At 34.1% G+C, this 20,815-nt stretch overlaps 1 protein-coding gene across 1 annotated transcript in view; it reads left to right on the plus strand.

Moving 5' to 3' along the window:
* The window catches only part of LOC126965663 (protein sickie-like), a 150,205-nt gene that overhangs the window by 72,351 nt on the left and 57,039 nt on the right, over positions 1–20,815 (plus strand). Inside the window, exon 4 of the mRNA XM_050809372.1 lies at positions 3,312–3,631. Coding sequence (XP_050665329.1) covers positions 3,312–3,631 — 320 coding nt within the window. The remainder of the gene's footprint in view (positions 1–3,311; positions 3,632–20,815) is intronic.

The raw sequence follows: 20,815 nt of genomic DNA on the forward strand, positions 1-20,815 counted from the left end.
AACTAATTTGTTATATATATTACAGCCATTGTAAAATACTTCATTTGATGGAAATGAGTGGCCGTTGAGATTCTTGTATGTTCTTCTCACGAGCTCAACTTTTTACGAACATATTGTAAATTCAGTAATTTAAAAGAAATATTTGTAGTGGCGATTCAAAGGCGCTTAGCTTAAGCCCAATTGAATAATTTTATTTGACTTTTACTTTGGATTTAAAAAGGTCTATATGTGTTATACGTATTTCAATTATGAATACTACAATCAAATCTATACTACTAATATTATAAATAGGAAAGTTTGTGAGGTTGTAGGAGGTAATCTCTGAATCTTCTGAACCGATTTTGAAAATTCTTTAATCAATAGAAAGCCACATTATTTGTGAGTACCAAAGGCTATATATAAACCCGAAAAATGAAAAGATTTATTCGTGGTAGTCAGATTTGCATAGTCGGACAAAAAACCGTCGAACGTAAAAGTTTTTAACGAACTCTGCCTTAACGATGAGTGATATAATTGTTTTGTAAAGTGAAAATGCGGACTAAAGTTTTGGTGCTAAAGCAAAAATGAATTGCTTAGAATCGCTTGAATAGAAATAGAACATTTAATCGCTGGACAATATTAATTTCAAGTAGGAATGGATCAAAATAATGAAAAAATTATAAATAGAAAATATAACGAAAAATATCTAACGATGTGATGGCCGAACTCAGTTGCAAAATAACAAGATGATGAAGGACCCGTCAGTACATGATGCAACCAACCCCATTAGACGTATCATAAAATAGCTCCGGGTTTTGACCGAAGAGTTGCAATTTTAAAAATTCTGTTAAGTCGAGTCGGACTTTCCCACCAAGGATTCTCTATATATTATTAGGTACCTACCTACTTACACTTATAAAATAGAAAAGGTTTTTCATTCATTCTTTGTCATAATTCAAAAACTAATCATCAAAAAATAACTTAAAATCTGATTAAACATGTGCCAATGAAGTCCTTTCATATGAGACCCACTGACACGTTTAACTTAATTCAAAATTTCACCGCATCTTGCATATATACACTGTTTTTTATGATTTAATTACAAAAGTATACACAAATAAGATTTAAAAACAAAATTTTATGAACGATGCCACTCGAAACCACGACCTCTCGCGTTCCGTGCGAGTGCTCTCCCAACTGAGCTAACCGTTCGAGTGACGTATCGTCATAAAATGTTGTATGCTTTGTTCAACTCCCAGATTGTAGCTTCATCTACAGGATCTACTTTACAGTTGATATCCTGTTCAACCACAATATTTGCATATTAGGATATTGACTTGAGATATCGCTCTTGCTAATCAAAACAATTGTATTAATCCCAGAAGTGAGGGTTATCACTTTAAAAACATAACATACTTGCAGTATAAGACGGTATTACTTGCCAAATTTCATAGTTCTAGGTCAATGCAAAATATCATATAAGTTTTGAATAGAAATAATTTATTATGTTTTTTGCGATGTAAAAGGCCGTATCGTTTTCTAAATTATTTACTTAATTTAATTTATAATTTAAACTCGATACAAAGACAAACGGACGATGGACAATAAAATGGTACAATAATGGTTCCTTTTTTTTCTTTTCCTAAACGGCGGAATGTGAATATCCAATCCGACACTCGACCGTTAATTACCTACAATTTAAAATTTATTAAATAAAGCGAATTATCTTATTTGATTGTCAATTTGGCGATAATAAGGTTATGTAGTCGACACACGCGCATGCGCACTGCGCAGGACCGTAATGAAATCACGTTATCTACCCGAACGTATAGATATGGAATTCGCGATGCGTTTCATGCATGCAGCACGAATCCACTATGGTATGGTCATGTGGATCCATTTTTGGTAACTCCAAATCACTATCCAATTTTGTATTGTAATTGTTATTTTCCAGTCCATAATTAATGCTTTCTATTACAGCCGGGTCTATCCGATATGAAAAGGAGAAAGTTCGGATTTGGTTAACGACAAGCCTATTACTATTAACACCTTGCTCCTCAAATTCCTGGAAGGCATTATTAGCTGCCAGCTCTTGGTATAACCGACAGTACGGCTTTCGTCGTGTACGTCGACGAGCGATCTTCTGATCTAACACATCCTTTGCTGCGGAAGCAAGGGAGAAGGCCTGACAGTTAGTTTGGACATAGCGAAGTCTTTCGATCGTGTACGGCACAGTGTGCACCTCTCGAAACTTCTATCATTTGGATTTCATTATGCTAGTGGACCTCCAGCTTCCTCTGGACGCAGCATACAGGTCGTTGTCGGCAGTTATTGCTCGTAACCTGAAACCCGTAAATGTTGAAGTTTATGATTTGTTGTGTGCTATCTTGTGCACCGTTTCTCCTTCATATCAAAGATATCTTGGATGACTCCCACATGCATTGCTATACGGATGACTCTCTCAGGAATTTGTTGATCAGTGCCAGAAGAAACTTGTGTCTTCTATCAAGTCGTCTCTTGAGAAGGTCGCGGAATGAGGTAAAATGAACCTTGTCCAATTTAACCTCCAGAAGATTTATCCTCCTATTTATGTTGCATGTTAATTTACATTTACTATTTTTACTTACTCGTTGGCAAGGCATTGACTGTTTGCTTTTTGAGTTTTTTTTTGCATCACTTTACTATTAAATTTTTTTTGTATCGCTGCCCTTCGACAACACTCCCCTTAATAAGTTACCTAGTCAGGAAACCTGGAGCGATTGCCAATTCCGCGGAAATCTGGTAGGCAAAGCCAATTTGACATCGAAGAAACTGGAGTTCATAAATAGCGCGACAAGCCCACATTATAACCTCTACAAAGCGTAGGTTCGACCATATATTGAGTATTGCTGTCATCTCTGGTCTGGCGCGCACCATTATCATGCCTAAACCATTTGACCGCATGCAACGCAGAGAGCTAGAATCGTCGGGGATCAAGTGCTCTGGTAACGGTGTTTATCATGGTGTTCCGAAAAGGTAAATCTAACCTCTTAAAACAACTGAAACCTTTGTATAAGTACTTTAGAATAATTACAATATAGTAGGTACGTTACCTATAAAAAGCTTTATTTCTGTTCTCCTGTTAACGTAAAAATTTCATAAATAATAGATACGTAATAAACTAATTATTAAAGGTTAATAATATATATATAGTTATACATATTATGTTATGTACTAATATAAAATATTCACCACTGACCTTGACTTGTTATGGACATTTAAGAATAATTTACTTATCTAGTTTATTAGTTAGTTACTCCGTACTCGACACTAACCTGTGACTTTTGTTTCAGTTGGAGAACGTGCAGTGTTGTTTGGATTTTCTCCATGCGCACAAAGTCCAAGGATTAGAGCAAGTAACAGCTGTGGACATACGAGATGCAAAACTAAAAGCTGTCCTAGCGCTGTTTTTCGCGCTTAGCAGACATAAGCAAGCGTCGAAACAGAGAATAGCGCCACCTAGTGGTAATGCTGTAAATGCAGCTAAAAGCTCCAACGAAGATGTTTCGTCGGGCTCAGTTCAACGAATAGCAGGGGGCAGCAGTATCGCAGGCGATGAAGTATTGTCAGCTTGTGGAAATAAAATCGAAATGACAACCTTGGCAGCCAATAGGTGAGTGATGCAAATATTATAAGATAAATTTAAGATATCACAATGTATTTCACACGCAAATTATTGGCTGTATGTATATAATTATAATAAAGTTTGTGATATTTGCGAAATACTGCCATCTAGTACAGTTAGGAGGTACTCTTTAACGTGTTAATAATAAGAGCCATCGTGATGTCGTCATTTCACTACTTTCGTATAGATGTCGCTTTTCAAAGAAATTATGTTACAGTTCTAAAATTTTCTTTAGATCTTGTTTAATCTTGATTGAAAAGATTTACAAGCCTGTCAAATAAACTCGGTATATATTTATACCTGAGATATTTTTTTGCATATTCTTGCTTTATTAACAGGTATAACCTTATACCAAGTTTATTTGTAAGGTCGTTGAAGTTTGTGGCCTACGAAACAAATTCTTTGCTTCAGCTCAAAAAGAGTGAACGGAATTCTATCACAAAATATTTACAGCAGTCTGTCTCATACAAAGCTGTAGTAGTTGTAGATAGCAGTGATAGTGTTAATAGATAGATAGGTTTCTTGATTGTACGATTTTTTTTTAAAGTGGTCAGCAGCATGCAGTAATGAATAGTCTATGGTCTTTGCCGTGAATTTAGCCCTTTGACTGAAGAGTGAAGTCAACTGTTTGAGCTGCTCAAACAATACAAGGATGTCACGTGACAGTCGTGACATAGGTTACTTGTCTTGTCTTCGAGTTAGCGCACGACAAAGGACTACAAAGCTATTGTTTGTCTTGTCTTAGATATAAGAATAAAATAGATCGAGCACAGAGAGATTTTTTGGTTTAGATTTGGAGTGAGTGATCATGCTATGTCTTATTTTAATGTATTATAAATATACATACATACTACATTATTTATTATCTATTTATTTATTTATTACACCAACAAAGTATACACATACAAAATAAAAATTGACTAAAGTACATGCTGAGTGCTACATCAATTATAAGCGAAAATAACATTCATAATTAAGAAGCAAATTAGTACCTACATAAAAAAGCAAAAATTTGATGTTTTAAATAAATCAAGACTATATCATACCTACTTTAGAAGTTGACTCACAATTAAATTGAATTATATTAATATGAATTACAGTTTTCAATTATAACAGGTTGAACAAAACCATCAATAGATAATATTATAGAATATAATAAATAAAATTGATTTAAATACGTTAATTACGATTCAAATTAACTCTATAAGATCATTAAATTAAATTCAAATTTTACATTATCTAACTTCGTTTATATTATATTATAATGTGAACTATAAAAAAATTATAACACATTTTACGATTTCATATTTTTTCTATACTTCAGTATTATGAATTATTATTGATTATAAATGACAAAACCGATGTTTTATGTAAAGTTTATAATTTATAACAGATAGTACTATTTTTTTTTTCAATATTATTGGGTATTAATTGGGTTTGTAATTAGTAAGTTTTTCGTTACCTGATTGTATTCAATGATCACCGGACATACTCTCTTGCTATACAAGAGGAGTCAAATCAAATAAAGTCAGAATCACTTTATTCACGTAGGTCAAGGAAATGACACTTATGAATACACAAATAAAATTTGAAAAACAAAATTTTATGAATGATGCGGGACTGGAACCCACGACCTCCGGCGTTCCGTGCCGGTGCTGTAACCAACTGAGCTAACCGTTCGAGTGACGTATCTTCATAAAATCTTGTATGCTTTGTTCAACCCTCAGGTTCTGGCTTCATCTACAGGATCTACTTTACAGTTGATAACCTGCTCAACCCCAATATTTGCATATTAGGAAATTGACTTGAGATGTCTGCTCTTGTAAAAAGTCAGCAGATCGGCCTTTCGGGTTTTTTTGTACGCTTTTTGAAGGACGTGGAAATATCCCGCATGTTATATGCTATGGTTTAAGTTTGGGGCAAGATAATTTGTGTAGGAGTTTGGAAATATTATTAATATAATATATACGTGCGATAAAGTGTCTGGAATAGTGCTCATATCGACATGTTTGTGAAACTAAAGTATGTAAAGTAGATTAGAATAACATAATATAGTTCAATTATAAATATCTATTTGTTGGCTCCGTCTACGTTTAATTATATTGTGTCGTCCGCATGAATGGATCATAATGACGTGGGCTGGCAATGAATTAAGATTCAGGTATATCCAAACTGCATATTATTACTATTATCAATTTGGTTATATTTTTGTACCTATAGAAAAATCTACGTCCCTACGATCCCTAATTTTCGTAATAAAAAATTACGAAAATTAGGGATGAGACGAGCAGGACGTTCGCCGATGGTAATTGATATGCCCTGCCCGTTGGAAGAGCAGTCGCACGGAACGCGAAAGGTCGTAGGTTCGAGTCCCGCATCGTTCATAGAATTTTGTTTAAAAAACATCCATTTTCCTCATATAAATGTTTGCACTGACCGGAATTCGAACCCGGGACCGGGTAGGGAGGTTTATTCGCCACAGGGGTATATAAGTTGTCAAAAGGAATGTTTGAGAAACAAAAATATAAATTTAGTATCCATAGAAAACGACTGGCGATGCGACAACTTTCCTTAGTTGGTGCGAGCGGTCGGAATCAGCAACGTATTTGGGCATCCAGCCATATAAACACCAACTGGATAATTATATAAACTTTTTGTTGATCGTGAGAAAAGTTTAAATATTTTGAATGATGCTTTGAATTCTATGAGAGCGGCCCAAGGACATATTTTTTAGACTTTCGGAAGATTGATACTTCTTTATTATTTGGGAAACATACAGCCCCTTATTCATAATAGTCTGCTAACTTAAAGCATTGCTAATTCTCACTCTGTCTTCTTCTATTGACCTAAGTCAGAATGAGAAAAAACACTTCTTAGCGGCTGTTTTAAGTTAGGAAAAACCATTATGAATAAGGGGGACGGACTTTAGTAAATATTAAAATAAAGAGACCTAGAGTTCTACATTTTATTGGAAATAATATAAATTGTTTAATGTTCTAGAAAGCTAGCATAAAATTACTCCATACTAGTAATACTGAAGCATAATACAAAAGAATTTAAAAAAGAAATAACGGGTTGGACTCCGGGAGTGCCGGCAGAAGTGAAAACTTGAACATTAACGTTGTGCATTTTTGAATATTTTGCAATGTTTAGGGAATAATTTCACACGAATTGATTTATTTATCAGAATAAAAGTACTAGCATTTTAGGGGGTGAATACAATATTCATTTATTGCGCTATAGTACAAAAATTATAATTTATATTGCATAAAAATGTAACATTTCAGAACTATTAAAATTATTTTACATTAAAAATTTTCTTTCAGTAAAATCAATTTTAATCAATAATTTCACCGACTGTCTTACGAACTTTCGATCAGGTCACGTGTGCTGACTCGTGTCACATTTTAACATTTTATACCCATCCCAAGAAAAGTGCTCAATGCCTAACTAACTTCATTTAGAAAAGGAAGATAATTGTTAATTTTTAAAATTAGCATTTTTATGGAATTCTTAATAGCCTTTATTATTTGTATCTATGCATGTAATGGAATCATTGAAAGTGGTTTTCCCGGTTTCCTTGAAAATTTAAAAACACATCAAAGATCTTACAATATTTTCAATAATTTCTCTGGCTCACCAGGACTAAACCTAAATAAAATATAAAAAGAAAGTTAGCCTTTTAATTATAAGTACTTTAAACGTACTACTAAATTATATTAAAAAGAAAACTAAAAAAAACAGTCTTTTAGGCCGATAAAAGCGGGCCGGGTTTAATAATTGTATTAATCATGGCGTGTTTCCTGACCTTCTGAAACATAGTAAAATTTCACCAATATTTAAGTAGGGATGCTCTTCTAACCCGAATAACTATCGTCTTGTGTCGGTTTTACCGACCCTTAGTAAAATTTTTGAAAAAATTATTTTAACCCAAATGCTTACTTACTTTAACTCTCATAAGTTACTTCATTTGAAACTCTTTGGCTTTACTAGGGGACGTTGAACAACGGATGCAGGTGTTGAGCTGATCAAGAATATTTTTGATGCCTGGGAGGAATCACATAATGCACTTGGCATCTACTGTGATTTATCTAGGGCTTTTGATTGTGTTCAACATTCAACGCTTGTCAGGAAGCATTACCACTATGGCATAAAAGGAACTGCGCTCGATCTTCTAACTTCATATCTAAACAATAGAATTCAGAGGGTTGATGTGAATGGCAGGAGATCTCCTGGGACTCCTCTCAGTATGGGGGTACCACAAGGGTCTATTCTTGGACCGTTCCTCTTCCTTATCTATATAAATGATCTTCCTAATCTTATAGAGAAAAAACAAGGTAGTATTGTTTGCGGACGACACTTCACTGATTTTCAAAGTGAAAAGAAACCAAGCTATGTATGACGAAGTGAACGATATTTAATCTGACATCGTGTACTGGTTTAGCGCTAATAACCTTTTGTTAAATAGCAAGAAAACTAAATACATTAAATTTACCGTACGAGAGGTGATAGAACCGGTGGAATCTGCTATATTTCTTGGCTTAACTCTAGATTCCAAATTACAATGGGGGCCCCATATTGAAGGATTGGCAAACAGACTTAGTTCTGCAGCATACGCGGTTAAAAATATTAGACAATTAACTCACATACAACTGACTGACAATACGGCGCGACTAGTGTACTTTAGTTATTTCCATAGTATTACGTCCTATGGTATATTGCTATGGGGCAACGCTGCCGATATATATACAATATTTGTGCTGCAGAAGAGGGCTATTCGAGCTATTTATAACCAAGGTCCTAAAGAACCAATGAGAGCAAAATTCAAAGAAATTAACATCTTGACTGTTGCTTCTCAATATATTCTTGATAATGTCATGTATGTACATAGGCACATAAGTGAATATTCTAGAAACTGTCATAACCATAATGTTAACACCAGGAATAGACATAAACTTATAATGCCTACTACTCGGCTAAATCAAGTTAATAAGTCTATTGTGGGGCGGTGTATATGCTTTTACAACAAGATCCCAGAAAATGTTCAAAACAAAAGTATTTCGTTATTCAAAAGAATTGTTAAAAACGTTTGTGTGGTAAAGGTTACTATAACATAAATGACTTTCTTAATGATACCACAGATTGGGAATGGAGTGACCGCCCTCAGGCTGTTAAATAATAAGTTTAATTGTACATTAATACTTTTTAAACATATTCTTATATGTATATTTTCGATGAAAAAAGAAAGCCCGCTGAGTTTGTTGCGCCCGTTCTTCTCAGGTCTGAGGCATTCATTTTGGAATGGGTGGTAGTTTTTGACTTTCAATAAGTGATGTCACATCCTATTTTGAATAAAAATATTTGAATTTGAATACTTTAGTGTGTGTGACAAGCTACGTATTACACTCGCGATTCGTGACACTTTGTGTTAGTGTGCGTGCATTGCTCTAAATGTGTCCATAGATTAGGATAGTTGTATGCACGTTCGCTTCCTAATAGATAAAATACAAAAATAGCTTTAAATTCAAAATTAAAAAAATAAGAAATAAATGATTATTTGTAACATATAGGACAGTACCTTACTGTAAGAAAAAGTGTGTGTGTACATATGTATGCACGCAAGAAGCTGTACTTCTTTGACGTAACAAAGCAAAAATCCTTAAAACTATTTATTCCTCCTGCTATTCTACGTTTGTAGAAAGAACGATATTGTAAAAATCTTGCAAAGATGGCTTTAACAATTAATTATTAAACAACGAACACGGCTGCATGGGCTTGAACCCTTTGCCTGTCCTAATAATGGACGAAGAAACCCAAAAAAAATATAACGAATGTCACAAACGTCAGAAAATTTTAGGAACCAACTTCAACCTGTTACTTTTGTTTTACAGTAACGCACGCGCATCTTCAAATTTCACTGTCATCATTATTTCATAACGCGCCAAAGAAGTATAACTCCAAAATGAAGCCATAATATATATCTGAGAAGAAAAACTGAAACATTCTAATATTCTTACTGTGGCTTATGTGCAGATACATCACTTATTTCTATACGACACAAAGTGGTCCCAAAGGCAGGCTGGTTTGGAAAACCGCGCGTAATTAACACCTTCAATGAAATTTAACACTTCCCATTTCGATCTTTATTGCAAAGATAATAAAATGATGTAAAATATATATCACCCAAAGCAATTATTAAATCTCCTCCAATTTGCGAATCCCTGCAAAATATATTGGATATCAAAACACCCATAAATATAATTAAAAGTAAAATAAATTGAAGCGGCGCAGTTGCATTCGTGTTTAAAAGATTCGAAAACCGATAATTTAGTGCAATTTTATTGGTGTGTTTAAAATTTCGTTAGCGCTTATAAGAACCAGAATATATAACGGTAAGACAGGATTTGAGTGTATCATCCCTCGACCGGTTCAAATGTTTGAACAAGATGAGTTTTTCGTCAGCTGTTGGGGCGTGTGTGTTCTTAAACTAATCTCCAGATCGGTTGCAAATAAACATCAGCTGTTGTTGATATGTAAGTAAGTAAATAAGTATATCTTTATTTGGAACAAACACTACAAAAACAGGTAAACATTTACAAAATATAATTACAAATAATATGAAAAACTTATCTAAAAAAATACTATAATATGCCTAATCTTATTAAAACTAACATGCATTAAGAATCAACGAAAAAACTAAACTAAGGCTTATTCTATATCAACATAATAAGGTGGTGTTTGCAGAGTTTTGTCCCAAAAAAGGTTTGCTACTCAGCATATTAGTTGGGTATCACCAACCAGTCTAGCAAGACAAGGTAAAAGGAATCAAGGAAGACAATCTGTCGACGCGAGATTTCCTATCGTCGACTGGATTAAATTTAATTTTATTATTATATCGAGTCATACACCTAAACCTATCAAACAATTACTCTAATATTACTCCATTTACCTACTCTGTCAATCATACTTCATCCTTCATCTATCTGTCAAATACAACATTCATTCATTCACTCTTCTACTTGCACACGACACCTCAACTACACAAGAACTATTTTATCTAATCCTGTTAAGACAGACGAAATATAAATCTTTAAGAAGATATCAATCTTTCTTTTGTTCATCGCGAACACAATCCATTAGATTGGAAGATGTTTTTAAAAAAAATGACTGGACCAATGTGGAGACGATCTGCTCTGGACAGATCACAATGGAAAATTGGCCCCAAAGGTTAAAAAGAATATAATTTGAATCACGTAAATGTTATCGGTCTTCGCCCTGACATATAATATAAAATAATATGGAGAAGAAGTGATATGTAAAAACAACTGAATAAACTATACGATAAAGAAGGTTAATGTCTTAGGTAATTTATACGTCTAAATAGAGCATATTGCTGTTAGGCAACGCATGATAACAGGCCTATTATAAATCCCCATTACACGAATCACTATTATAAAGTCTTACTCGTACCCATTTATTATTTTTAATTACACAAATTAATTGACAAGACAGATTTGTGAACTTTAAGTCGAACGGTTGGCTCAGTGGAAGAGCGCTTGCACGGAACGCGAGAGGTCATGGGTTTGAATCCCGCAGCGTTAATTTTGTTTTCAAACTTACTCGTACCGTCATTTTTTCGCTAAAAAAATGCTAAATGTATTGAATTGCTTGTATTTTAACAAAGTGTGTTCATATGAAAAGTTGTCGCGGGTTCGAGTCCCGCATAGTTCACAAATTTTGTTTTCAAATTTGTTCGTACCATCATTTTTCTCTAAAAAAATACTACATGTTATTAAAATTGGTTTGCTTAACAAAATACGATCATATGAAAATTTTGTCAGTCAAACAGCCGATTTGTGTCATATGCCATGTTTATATTAGTAAGACAAGGCCCCGCTATCCGTTCCATCAACAAACACAATAGAAGTCAATTTGTTTAACAAAACCAAGTTGTTTGTTCCAATAATATTGAACAAATATTCCGCTATTATGTTTTCGTGTTCATAAATATGGCAAAAATATAATTTAGTTGCGGTTGATAATGAATTTGTTACATCTGGTGTATTTTGTTAAGCGTGGACTTCGCTAGCCGAATGAATTTCATCGAGCAATTTACTGTTTGCCATAATTGACTATGGTAAGAACAGTAAGGTCATACATATACAGCAATAGGGTTTCGTTTACTGTCTGGTGATATTGTATCTCATGAAATTATATTATTGAAGTGAATACTTCTTTAGCTGCGTGGGGCACATTGAGTAGGTGAAAATTTTGTGGGTTCGCTTCACCGACATGCTCTTGACTGGCGTGATAATTAAATAATTAAAAAGATAAATAATTAAATATATATAATTTTCGGATAGCTGAAATCTCGTGAGTTCGCGTCACCGAAATGCTTATAGCAGTATATCTGTAGCTATACAGCTGTCGAATTGTGCAACATTAGTGCTGTGTATATCTTATAAATGAAATTGAATGGAATTATTGAAAAGTTCAATACTAGCCTTATAATACGGAAACGAAGAAAAAAATATTTCTATTGCAAATACCATTTATTACTTTTACAGTGTGTAAGTTAAATAAATAAATATACAACAATTTTAAATATAATAAATTTATTAGAAGTGGTCTTCCTTTAAATGTTGAGGCCAGTTATCAATAGAAGCACGCACTCTTTCCATTGGAAAATTCTTCACTACCATTGGTACGGATAGTTTTAGGGACTCCAAATTATCATGGCGTTCAGAGCAAGCCGTATTCTCTAAAACTAACCATAAATCATAATCCAGCGGAGTAAGATTGGGACTAGACGACGGCCACTCTTCAGCTCTGATGAAGTCCGAAACGTTCGTTTCCAACCAAGACTGCGTAGACCGAGCGCCGAGTCTTGCTGGAAGGATATTTCTTGGTTATTCAACATGGTGTTGTTAAGGGGCATCACTAACTTCTCAAGAATGGTATCTTGGTACACTTGTGCCGATGTTTTGATACCTTTTTCACAAAAATATGGCTCAGTTACTCCTTTATAGCCTACCAAATAATCAATGAAGTCGGATAGTGCCCACGTTGTACTCTGTCGACTAATTGGGAAGCTTCTTTTGAGCTTTGAGAGTAAATCGTTCATTATGTTTGTTAAAATGTTGCTCAATTGTAAAAAAAATCTCATCCGTAAACAAAAATTTTCTCCCTTTGCATACCGCTTCAGTAGTTGTTTTAATTTTATCACCCAATTCCTTTTTAAATTATCAGTTAAGAAATGACCAGACCTCTTATCGGCTGCAAGTCCTAAGTCATCTTTTAAAATACGCGACATGTTTCTAGGTGCTATCTTCATCTCCGGAGATAAAATCTTTTGCTTTCGGACAAATTCTTTCCCTTACTGCTTTGACCACATTTTTCGTACGAACACTACGTGTACGGCCAGATCTATTTCTGTCACAAAAAAGGAGGTCTCATTGTGGCTATTAATAGCCTGGTACACAAACATTTTACTAATACCAAGAGAAAACTCATTGAACAATAAATATGACAGATTCGAAATTCAAATGTAATATTTTCTTTATTTTTAATTGTAACATTATTTATGGCCAGGCTAAATAGACATACCTTACTTTGAACCCATTGTAACATATTGAAGTAGAACTTAAAGCAATAAATTTAACAGTATTTTAAATTTCAGCTACCGCTCGTAAAACTTGTTGATAGCTTAAAAAAGAGCACTTTTAAAGTTATGCTTTGCCGCAATAAACCAAACCATTAAAATTACAGAGCGGCAATAATAGAACCGTTGGTTCGTCACTGGTTGAATAACCTAAGATAATTTGGTGCCTTGGTCCTGTGACGAATTCTCACAATCAAGTTTCTGGTGTATAAAAAAACTGCTTGCTTCATGACAACAATTATATTATTTTAATCACTCTTACTTATAATTACTCAATTACTAACAATTGCACAACATAATATTCAACGTCTGTCTACGACCAGACGCTCGATCAGAACCAATAGATAGCCCCCACTATTTACAAAGAATCGACTATGTACCTTTCGTTCTCCATATATCGATTAAAACATATGAATGAATCACAATCATCGAATAGAGTATTAGAGTAATTAATAGATATATTATAAATTGAATATAAATATTAAAAATAAACTTGATTTAATCAACTGACAAATTTGTAAATCAATAATAAATAATCATAAATTCATTACAGTCCGCATGAAAGCTAATAGATCAATATGTACACCCTCATTTAAACCATTGATATATTTATGTTACCATTCGTATTAAATAACAAAGTTTGTCTATCTTAAAAAGTGTAAATTGATCATTATAATTCTTGATATATATGATGTTTTTTACTACAGCATATTCAAAATAAAGATAAGTATGTCCGGATAGTTATTAGCAGTTCTAGAATGTAACATATTATCTGAGACGTCAACAAGAAAACAAAACCTTCTCTCCAAAAGCAGGTCTTCGTTCCAAAGGAGGTTTTGAGCCAACGGAAAAGTTCCAGGGTGACAGTTTTACGTGAGCTGCAGCTGCTGAGGCATTTGCCAGGTTCTTTGCAAGTGTGTATTCTACCGATATTCCCCAACTAAATACAGCAGAAGCCAATAATAATGACACTTCTCATAATAGCAACTATGTAAATATACTTAAATTCACATCTCTGGATATTCTATATGGTGCGAGTAGGGTGTACATGCCTTCTTGCAATAAATAACAGACAAATTTGTCTTTTTTTTTTTGGATTTTTTATGAGAAAAGTTATAGAGACGAGGCAAGACGCAATCTGATAGTAAATGATAAGCCAAGACCATCACACTTTTGCTCTTCCGATATCAGACTGCGAATGATATGTCTCTATCTAATATATAAAATTCTCATGTCGCGGTGTTTGTAGTTAAACTCCTTCGAAACGGCTTGAGCGATTCTCATGATAATTTGAGTGCATATTGGGTAGGTCTGAGAATCGGACAACATCTATTTTTCATCCCCATAAATGTTAAGGCCACGCCAAATCCTTTTTTTTTTATTTTTTTGACATTTTTTTTTAAATTTGTTTGATTTATGAGTTAACATTAAAAATACATACAACTTTAAATTTTCACCCATCTATGATCAACAGTTACTTATGTATCGCGATTTTAATATCGGCAATACAACGTTTGCAGGCACAGCTAGTATATTATATAATTATTATGTCCATGTGTTGACAATGAACTCCTCCTAAACGGCTGGACCGATTTGAATGAATTTTTTTGTGTGTGTTCAAGTGGATTCGAGAATGATTTAGATTCCTAATTGAACTACCTCCTGAACGGCTGGACTGATTTATATGATTTTTTTGAGTGAATTTGAGAATGAGTCCATATATAATTCTCCTGCCCATGTGTATGTTCGTGAACTCCTCTTAACGGCTGGAACGATTTTTCCAATTTAAGACGTGTATACAGGACTACGTCTGTCGGGTCTGCTAGTATGTGTATATAACATCAGTGCTACAGATAAATCATTTGTACGTGAACTATTTTCTAGCGGCCGTTTTCAATAACGTATTTGTAGTTACGGATACATTGCTGTCACCGTTTAATGACAAGATCTTATCTATCCATAGTTGTCTCCAATACAGTTACGGCCATTTCCAATATACTATCTACAGATAGAGATAAATTACTACCTTCTACTGTCAGTAATTGTCAGTAGCTATCAATAATCTGAAGCTGTCCCAATATACCCGATAAGACATTCTTATCGCCTTATATTGGGACGCGTGAATTGCAATTTCTATACAAACTTCTATCACTAGTAAGCTATACGACGTCCCATTGACAGACAGCGTGTATGGATGAGTATCATGAGTTACCGCCGATAAGTTTATTGGGACAGAAAAGTCAACAATAGTTACGATTTTTATCTCAAGTAAGAGATAGACTGAATATTGGGAACGGCCGTTATAGTCCAATGCTATCTGTCAATAGGTTATTAAAATGTAACTAAGCGTAAAAGGATAGATTTGTCTACGTCTAGTAAGTTAAACTAGGTTATTGAAAACGGCCGTAAAAGAACTGCTTAACTTCGACGGTTGGTTGATTTTACGAGCGCCCCGTCTGGACACGACGCGAGGAGAGCCCTTGTTAAAATTTCTCTTATTAAACTGCACTCTTAATGCCCTCATAAATTTAACGTTATGAGTTCAACGCTTTATTTATCCCTACCCTTGCTAACATAAAATCAATAAATTTGGAGTTTTGAACGCTGAATTGTACAACTAATTTGTACAAAAGTTATTTAATTTTTATAAGACTGAGGGTGCCTTGTTAATATCGTATTTTCTTTAGATAATGTGAGTGTCAAACATTAACTTAAACTAAATGATATCAAAATCGCTTTTTGTGCATCTAGGTAAAGGAAATGGCACTTGTGAATGCCAATAGTTTTTTTATACCATTTTTACTATTTCTCAAAAGGTTGAGCTTTAATGAGAGGTAGTGGCTAGAAACTCATTGCCGCTCTTTTATATCAACATTTACAGCTTCGTCGTTTTATTTTTTTTACTTACTCGTTTAAGTAATTGAGTATTTTTGTTGCAGCACCTTACATATATCGTAATCAATTCATTCATTCAATCATTTCTCAATTTGTGATTTGACTTACGTACTTCATATAAGTAATTCATTGAGTATTTCACGTTTGATTTTCGAAAAACAATCTTTTCGAGAGCTTCAATTTTCTAATAGGTCAAACACATGATGAGATTTGGTACGGCCGAACCATCGGACGCACTCTGGGGACTTACTCCTAAAATCGATATTCGATATATCGTGGCATTAGTCGTGTCGAATCCTACTCTTAGTAACATCGCATTCAATGTCGAAACGATGATTGAACGAACAAAACGTTTTTCTATATTATCGGTCTAGCCCTACTCTAAGTTGAAAATGTCAGAGACGAATATTCGAATTCAACAAACAATCAAACGTCACTTTTACGATAATCTCAAAGACACCTCCTAGGCTGTCGTTGCTATTATCGTTTCAAGTTGTATAGATATATTTGCTATACAATATACATACTAAATAAATAAAATTTTAATAATTATATGTGATTTACTATTCAACAGGATTTTTTACTACCAAGTAATTTTAGTCATTTCATCGTTTATGCGTAGAAAGTTATGCAAATGACCACCTGAGAAATAGGAAGTTGACGAGAAGGGTTGAGTTACATTTTTTTTTCATTTTATTATCCGCAAGTCTTGTCTTATTTATTCAATTTTAAATGGTCATTTATATTCATTACATATTTTTTTAACATTTACATTATGTGTAAATGATACCAAATTGGTGGTGCAGAGTCTGGCATGGTCCTTAGCGCCTAAACTATGTTTTGACTTTTGACACTCAACAGCGACATAGCACAGATAATTGTTTAGGTTTGCACATATTTCATTCACACTAACATCGTAAAAAACTGAAAATATTAGTCTATGGTAACGATAAACGATAAGGAATTCGAACATTTGTTAGAGTAGGATAGTTGCGATATATTCGGAGTATTATCGTATCGTTCCGAATGTATCGTTGTCGATTTTGCGAGTAGACCTCCTGATAGCGGACTATATATTCAATTGTATGTCGCATTGTCCATCACTCAAAATAATCGAACCATGTGTTAAGGCTATAAGTTGTATCGGTTCGGAAGTGCCATCGCAGAGTGACCCTGCGAGGAAAAATGTTTCTTGAGAAAACTACGTTTGTGGAAAGTCGGACATCTTTGTGATAGGGGTTAAATTTTATTTTTTCATGTGTTTTCTGTTGGCGTCAATCGGCTGCAATACATATATATCTACGAGTATCTTATAGCAAACTACATCCGGGATCGCGAATAAGGAAAGGAGGGAGAGAAATACGATTGTATATAAGTAAGCAAATAGTTTTACTACTCATTAGTGCAAAGTATATCTATTATTTTGGAATAGTGTTTTTGAACTCGGTTGTATTTTTGTAAAAAAAAATCATATAGATTTTTATATAAGGCCTTTTTGTGATATAATGTGCTTTAAATTTATCTATGTACTAATTAATTACTGGGCAAATGCGACTTAACATCTTATGTATCAAGGTTACGAGCGCAATTGTAGTACCGCTCAGAATTTTGAGCGGCACTGCATTGTTATGGGTCGAGCGTATGAATTACCATCAACTGAACGTCCTGCTCGTCTAGTCCCTTATTTTCATAAAAAAAATATACATAGGCAAATCAAGATTATTATACCACCGAGATTTGCTCTCAAATAAATCATAATTCATCTTAATAATATTATATATAACTTTATCAATTAATATTAGATCGATCAATCACATATATCTCAACACGAATGCGATTCGGTACATGAGTGACACATTAAGTGAATTTATAAAACATCTATAAATGATTCCTCTCCACCTCTATAATCCTCATCGCACACTTAAAAAGCAGCTCATATTAGAACTCTTCCATAATAAATCACTTCTACTTTTAGATGTTCGGTGTTCCACGAATAGTATGATCAGCTATTACAAGAGATTTGGGAATTAGTCGTTTCTTAACCACATCCACCGTTTCCGCGTTCTGTTACAGAGAATCGTTAAGCTTTCATCAAATCGTATTGTTAATTAAATCAAATGTATTTGATATTGCACAATGATTGACGAACTGTTGGATGTGATTGTTTGATTGGTAGATTGATGTAATTGTGTTGAGGTATCTATTTAATATATATTTTTATGAAGGGACGAGACGAGCAGAAAAATCTAAGCGGCACTACTACTGACATGATGATGATATTATAGACTTATTGTAGCCGAGTTATTAGTGAACCTGCCTACTAAGCTAGAGGTCCCGGGTTCGGATCCATGGTAGGTGCAAATATTTGTTTCTTTCCGAGTCATGGATGTTTATATGTATTTATACATGTTTAGGTAAGTATTAAATATATCGTTGTATTTCAACCCATTACACAGGCTATGCCTAATTGGGGCAAGATAATTTAATAAAAGTGTTATTATTATCTGGACTTAAACACCAAGGAGAAGATTTGAGAACGTTTGTATGAAAGAATGGATACTCGCTATAGTTGAAATGCAGTGCGCATTGTAATGGGCAGGGCCTATCAATTACCATCAGCTGAACGTCCTGTTCGTCTCGTCAAATATTGTCATAAAAAAAATCAGCACATGTAAATAACACTCTCGGGATCTCATTAAATATCTATGGATAAAAACATTACGACACGATAATTTGCTATAAATGTCCATGGAACCGTGTTGTTCTTAAAATATTAGTATGTCCATTAAATAATGACCGCTTTTGTCAAAAACTATGAATTCATAGAGACACAAAAATGGGGCGAACTTTGCGTGTGCACCCTATTCTACGATAGCACGATACTATAATAATATCGTTATGCAAGAACTAAACAATATATTTTATATTTATATATAATGTAACTAAAACTGAAGGTTAATGCAATGTTAGTGTGACTAAATTAGAGGAGTCACAGGCTGTGTGTATGCCAGAAATTCATGTCTATGACCTGGAAAAATTACAAAAAGTTTATTCAACACGTTGTTGTTGGTGAATAAATCGAAGAAATGTACTAAAACCGATATTGACTATGTCGACTGTGTTTCCTTTGCGCTGTTGAAAAGACAGACTTAAAAAGCAGCGTTTGGAGCACCTAATATTTCAACAACGATGCTGCTCTTCTGGTGTTCCAAGAGAGTAAATGTGGTGATCACTTACTTACCTTCCTATTTCATAACAAAAAGTTTAGTAACAACAAACAAAAGTTTTATACTTCATAGATATTACTTCGCTTCAAAACTATCTCGGTACAAGGATACTACTGTAAATATAATCTTGTTTACAAGTCCCTGTCGAGTAAATGATTTTTCTGTGAGCTGTAGGGCGGAGTGATTTAACGAGATAAACCCAGAACCCTTCTAGAGGTAGTGCATAATATCATCCCGCTAATGCAAGGGCTCTTCTACACAGATGGCACCCGCGTTTTTCTACAGGGTGTTAATGACACGGCGATCAACGATGACAGATAATATTTCATCGGTGTTTCGTTCTTGTTTTAGTAATTGACTTGAATATTTTAAACTCATTTTTTGTCACTGATTAATATTGTTTTGCCTGAAACTTCTCTCAAATTTGCTTAAGTATCTTGTTTTAATCCGTTTGATCTTTCGTTAGACTAGCTGAGTAAATAATACTTTAAAATTTATTTGATAAAATTTTAAAAGGACTATATATATATATATATATATGCAAGATTTTATCGCGATGCGACCCTCGAACGGTTAGCTCAGTTGGTTAGAGCACCGGCACGGAACGCCGGAGGTCGTGGGTTCGAGTCCCGCATGTTTATAGAATTTTGTTGTTTTTCAAATTTTATTTAACTTATTTATGTAGAAGAAATAAACAGTATTACAATAAGAAATAGTAACATAACTTTTCAATAGTTATACAATAGAACTTCTCGATAATACATTCAAGTCTAAACAATTTAAGTTACTAACACTCAATACTCATCATTCAAAGTCGCTTCAAGCGATACACAGGGCATTAACTTTAAGCGGAATCGTATTATAAATATCTGTGAGTAAACAGAACTAACGATACCGATATCAAGTTCGATTATTAATAATAATGAAGTGATCTTTAATGCAACAACACTATCACCTAACGAAGTAACTAAAATAATAATAAATATTTGAGTCACTCAAATCTACATGTAACTTGTCCGTTTCTCGGCGATGTAGAGTTAATGCTTCAGTTTCTAATTCCGGGCGTGTTTTGTTTTTTGTTTTCACACCCTGTACGTTCACATTCGCTGCATCTCGCGTACAAGGATTCGGTTGGGGCGACGCTAGGCCCCTTTTGAACAGAACACCGTCTATAGTTCGCTCGCGATGTTGGTGCGCGGACGCCTCTTGCATCGAGCCGGCGAGACCGCGCCTCGCCTGTCACACTGACAAACTACGGGTTTTATTGTTTACGGTGCGTGAAACGTTACCTATATATAGAATCAGTGAAAACAAGCTCTATGTGCGAAGATTTGATGTTTATTTTAATGCAGTTCGAGTTATATTTAGTACGGTTGTTTTGTTTACATT

This window comes from Leptidea sinapis, chromosome 8 (assembly GCF_905404315.1).
Source record: "Leptidea sinapis chromosome 8, ilLepSina1.1, whole genome shotgun sequence".
In the NCBI taxonomy this organism is placed as follows: Eukaryota; Metazoa; Arthropoda; class Insecta; order Lepidoptera; family Pieridae; genus Leptidea; species Leptidea sinapis.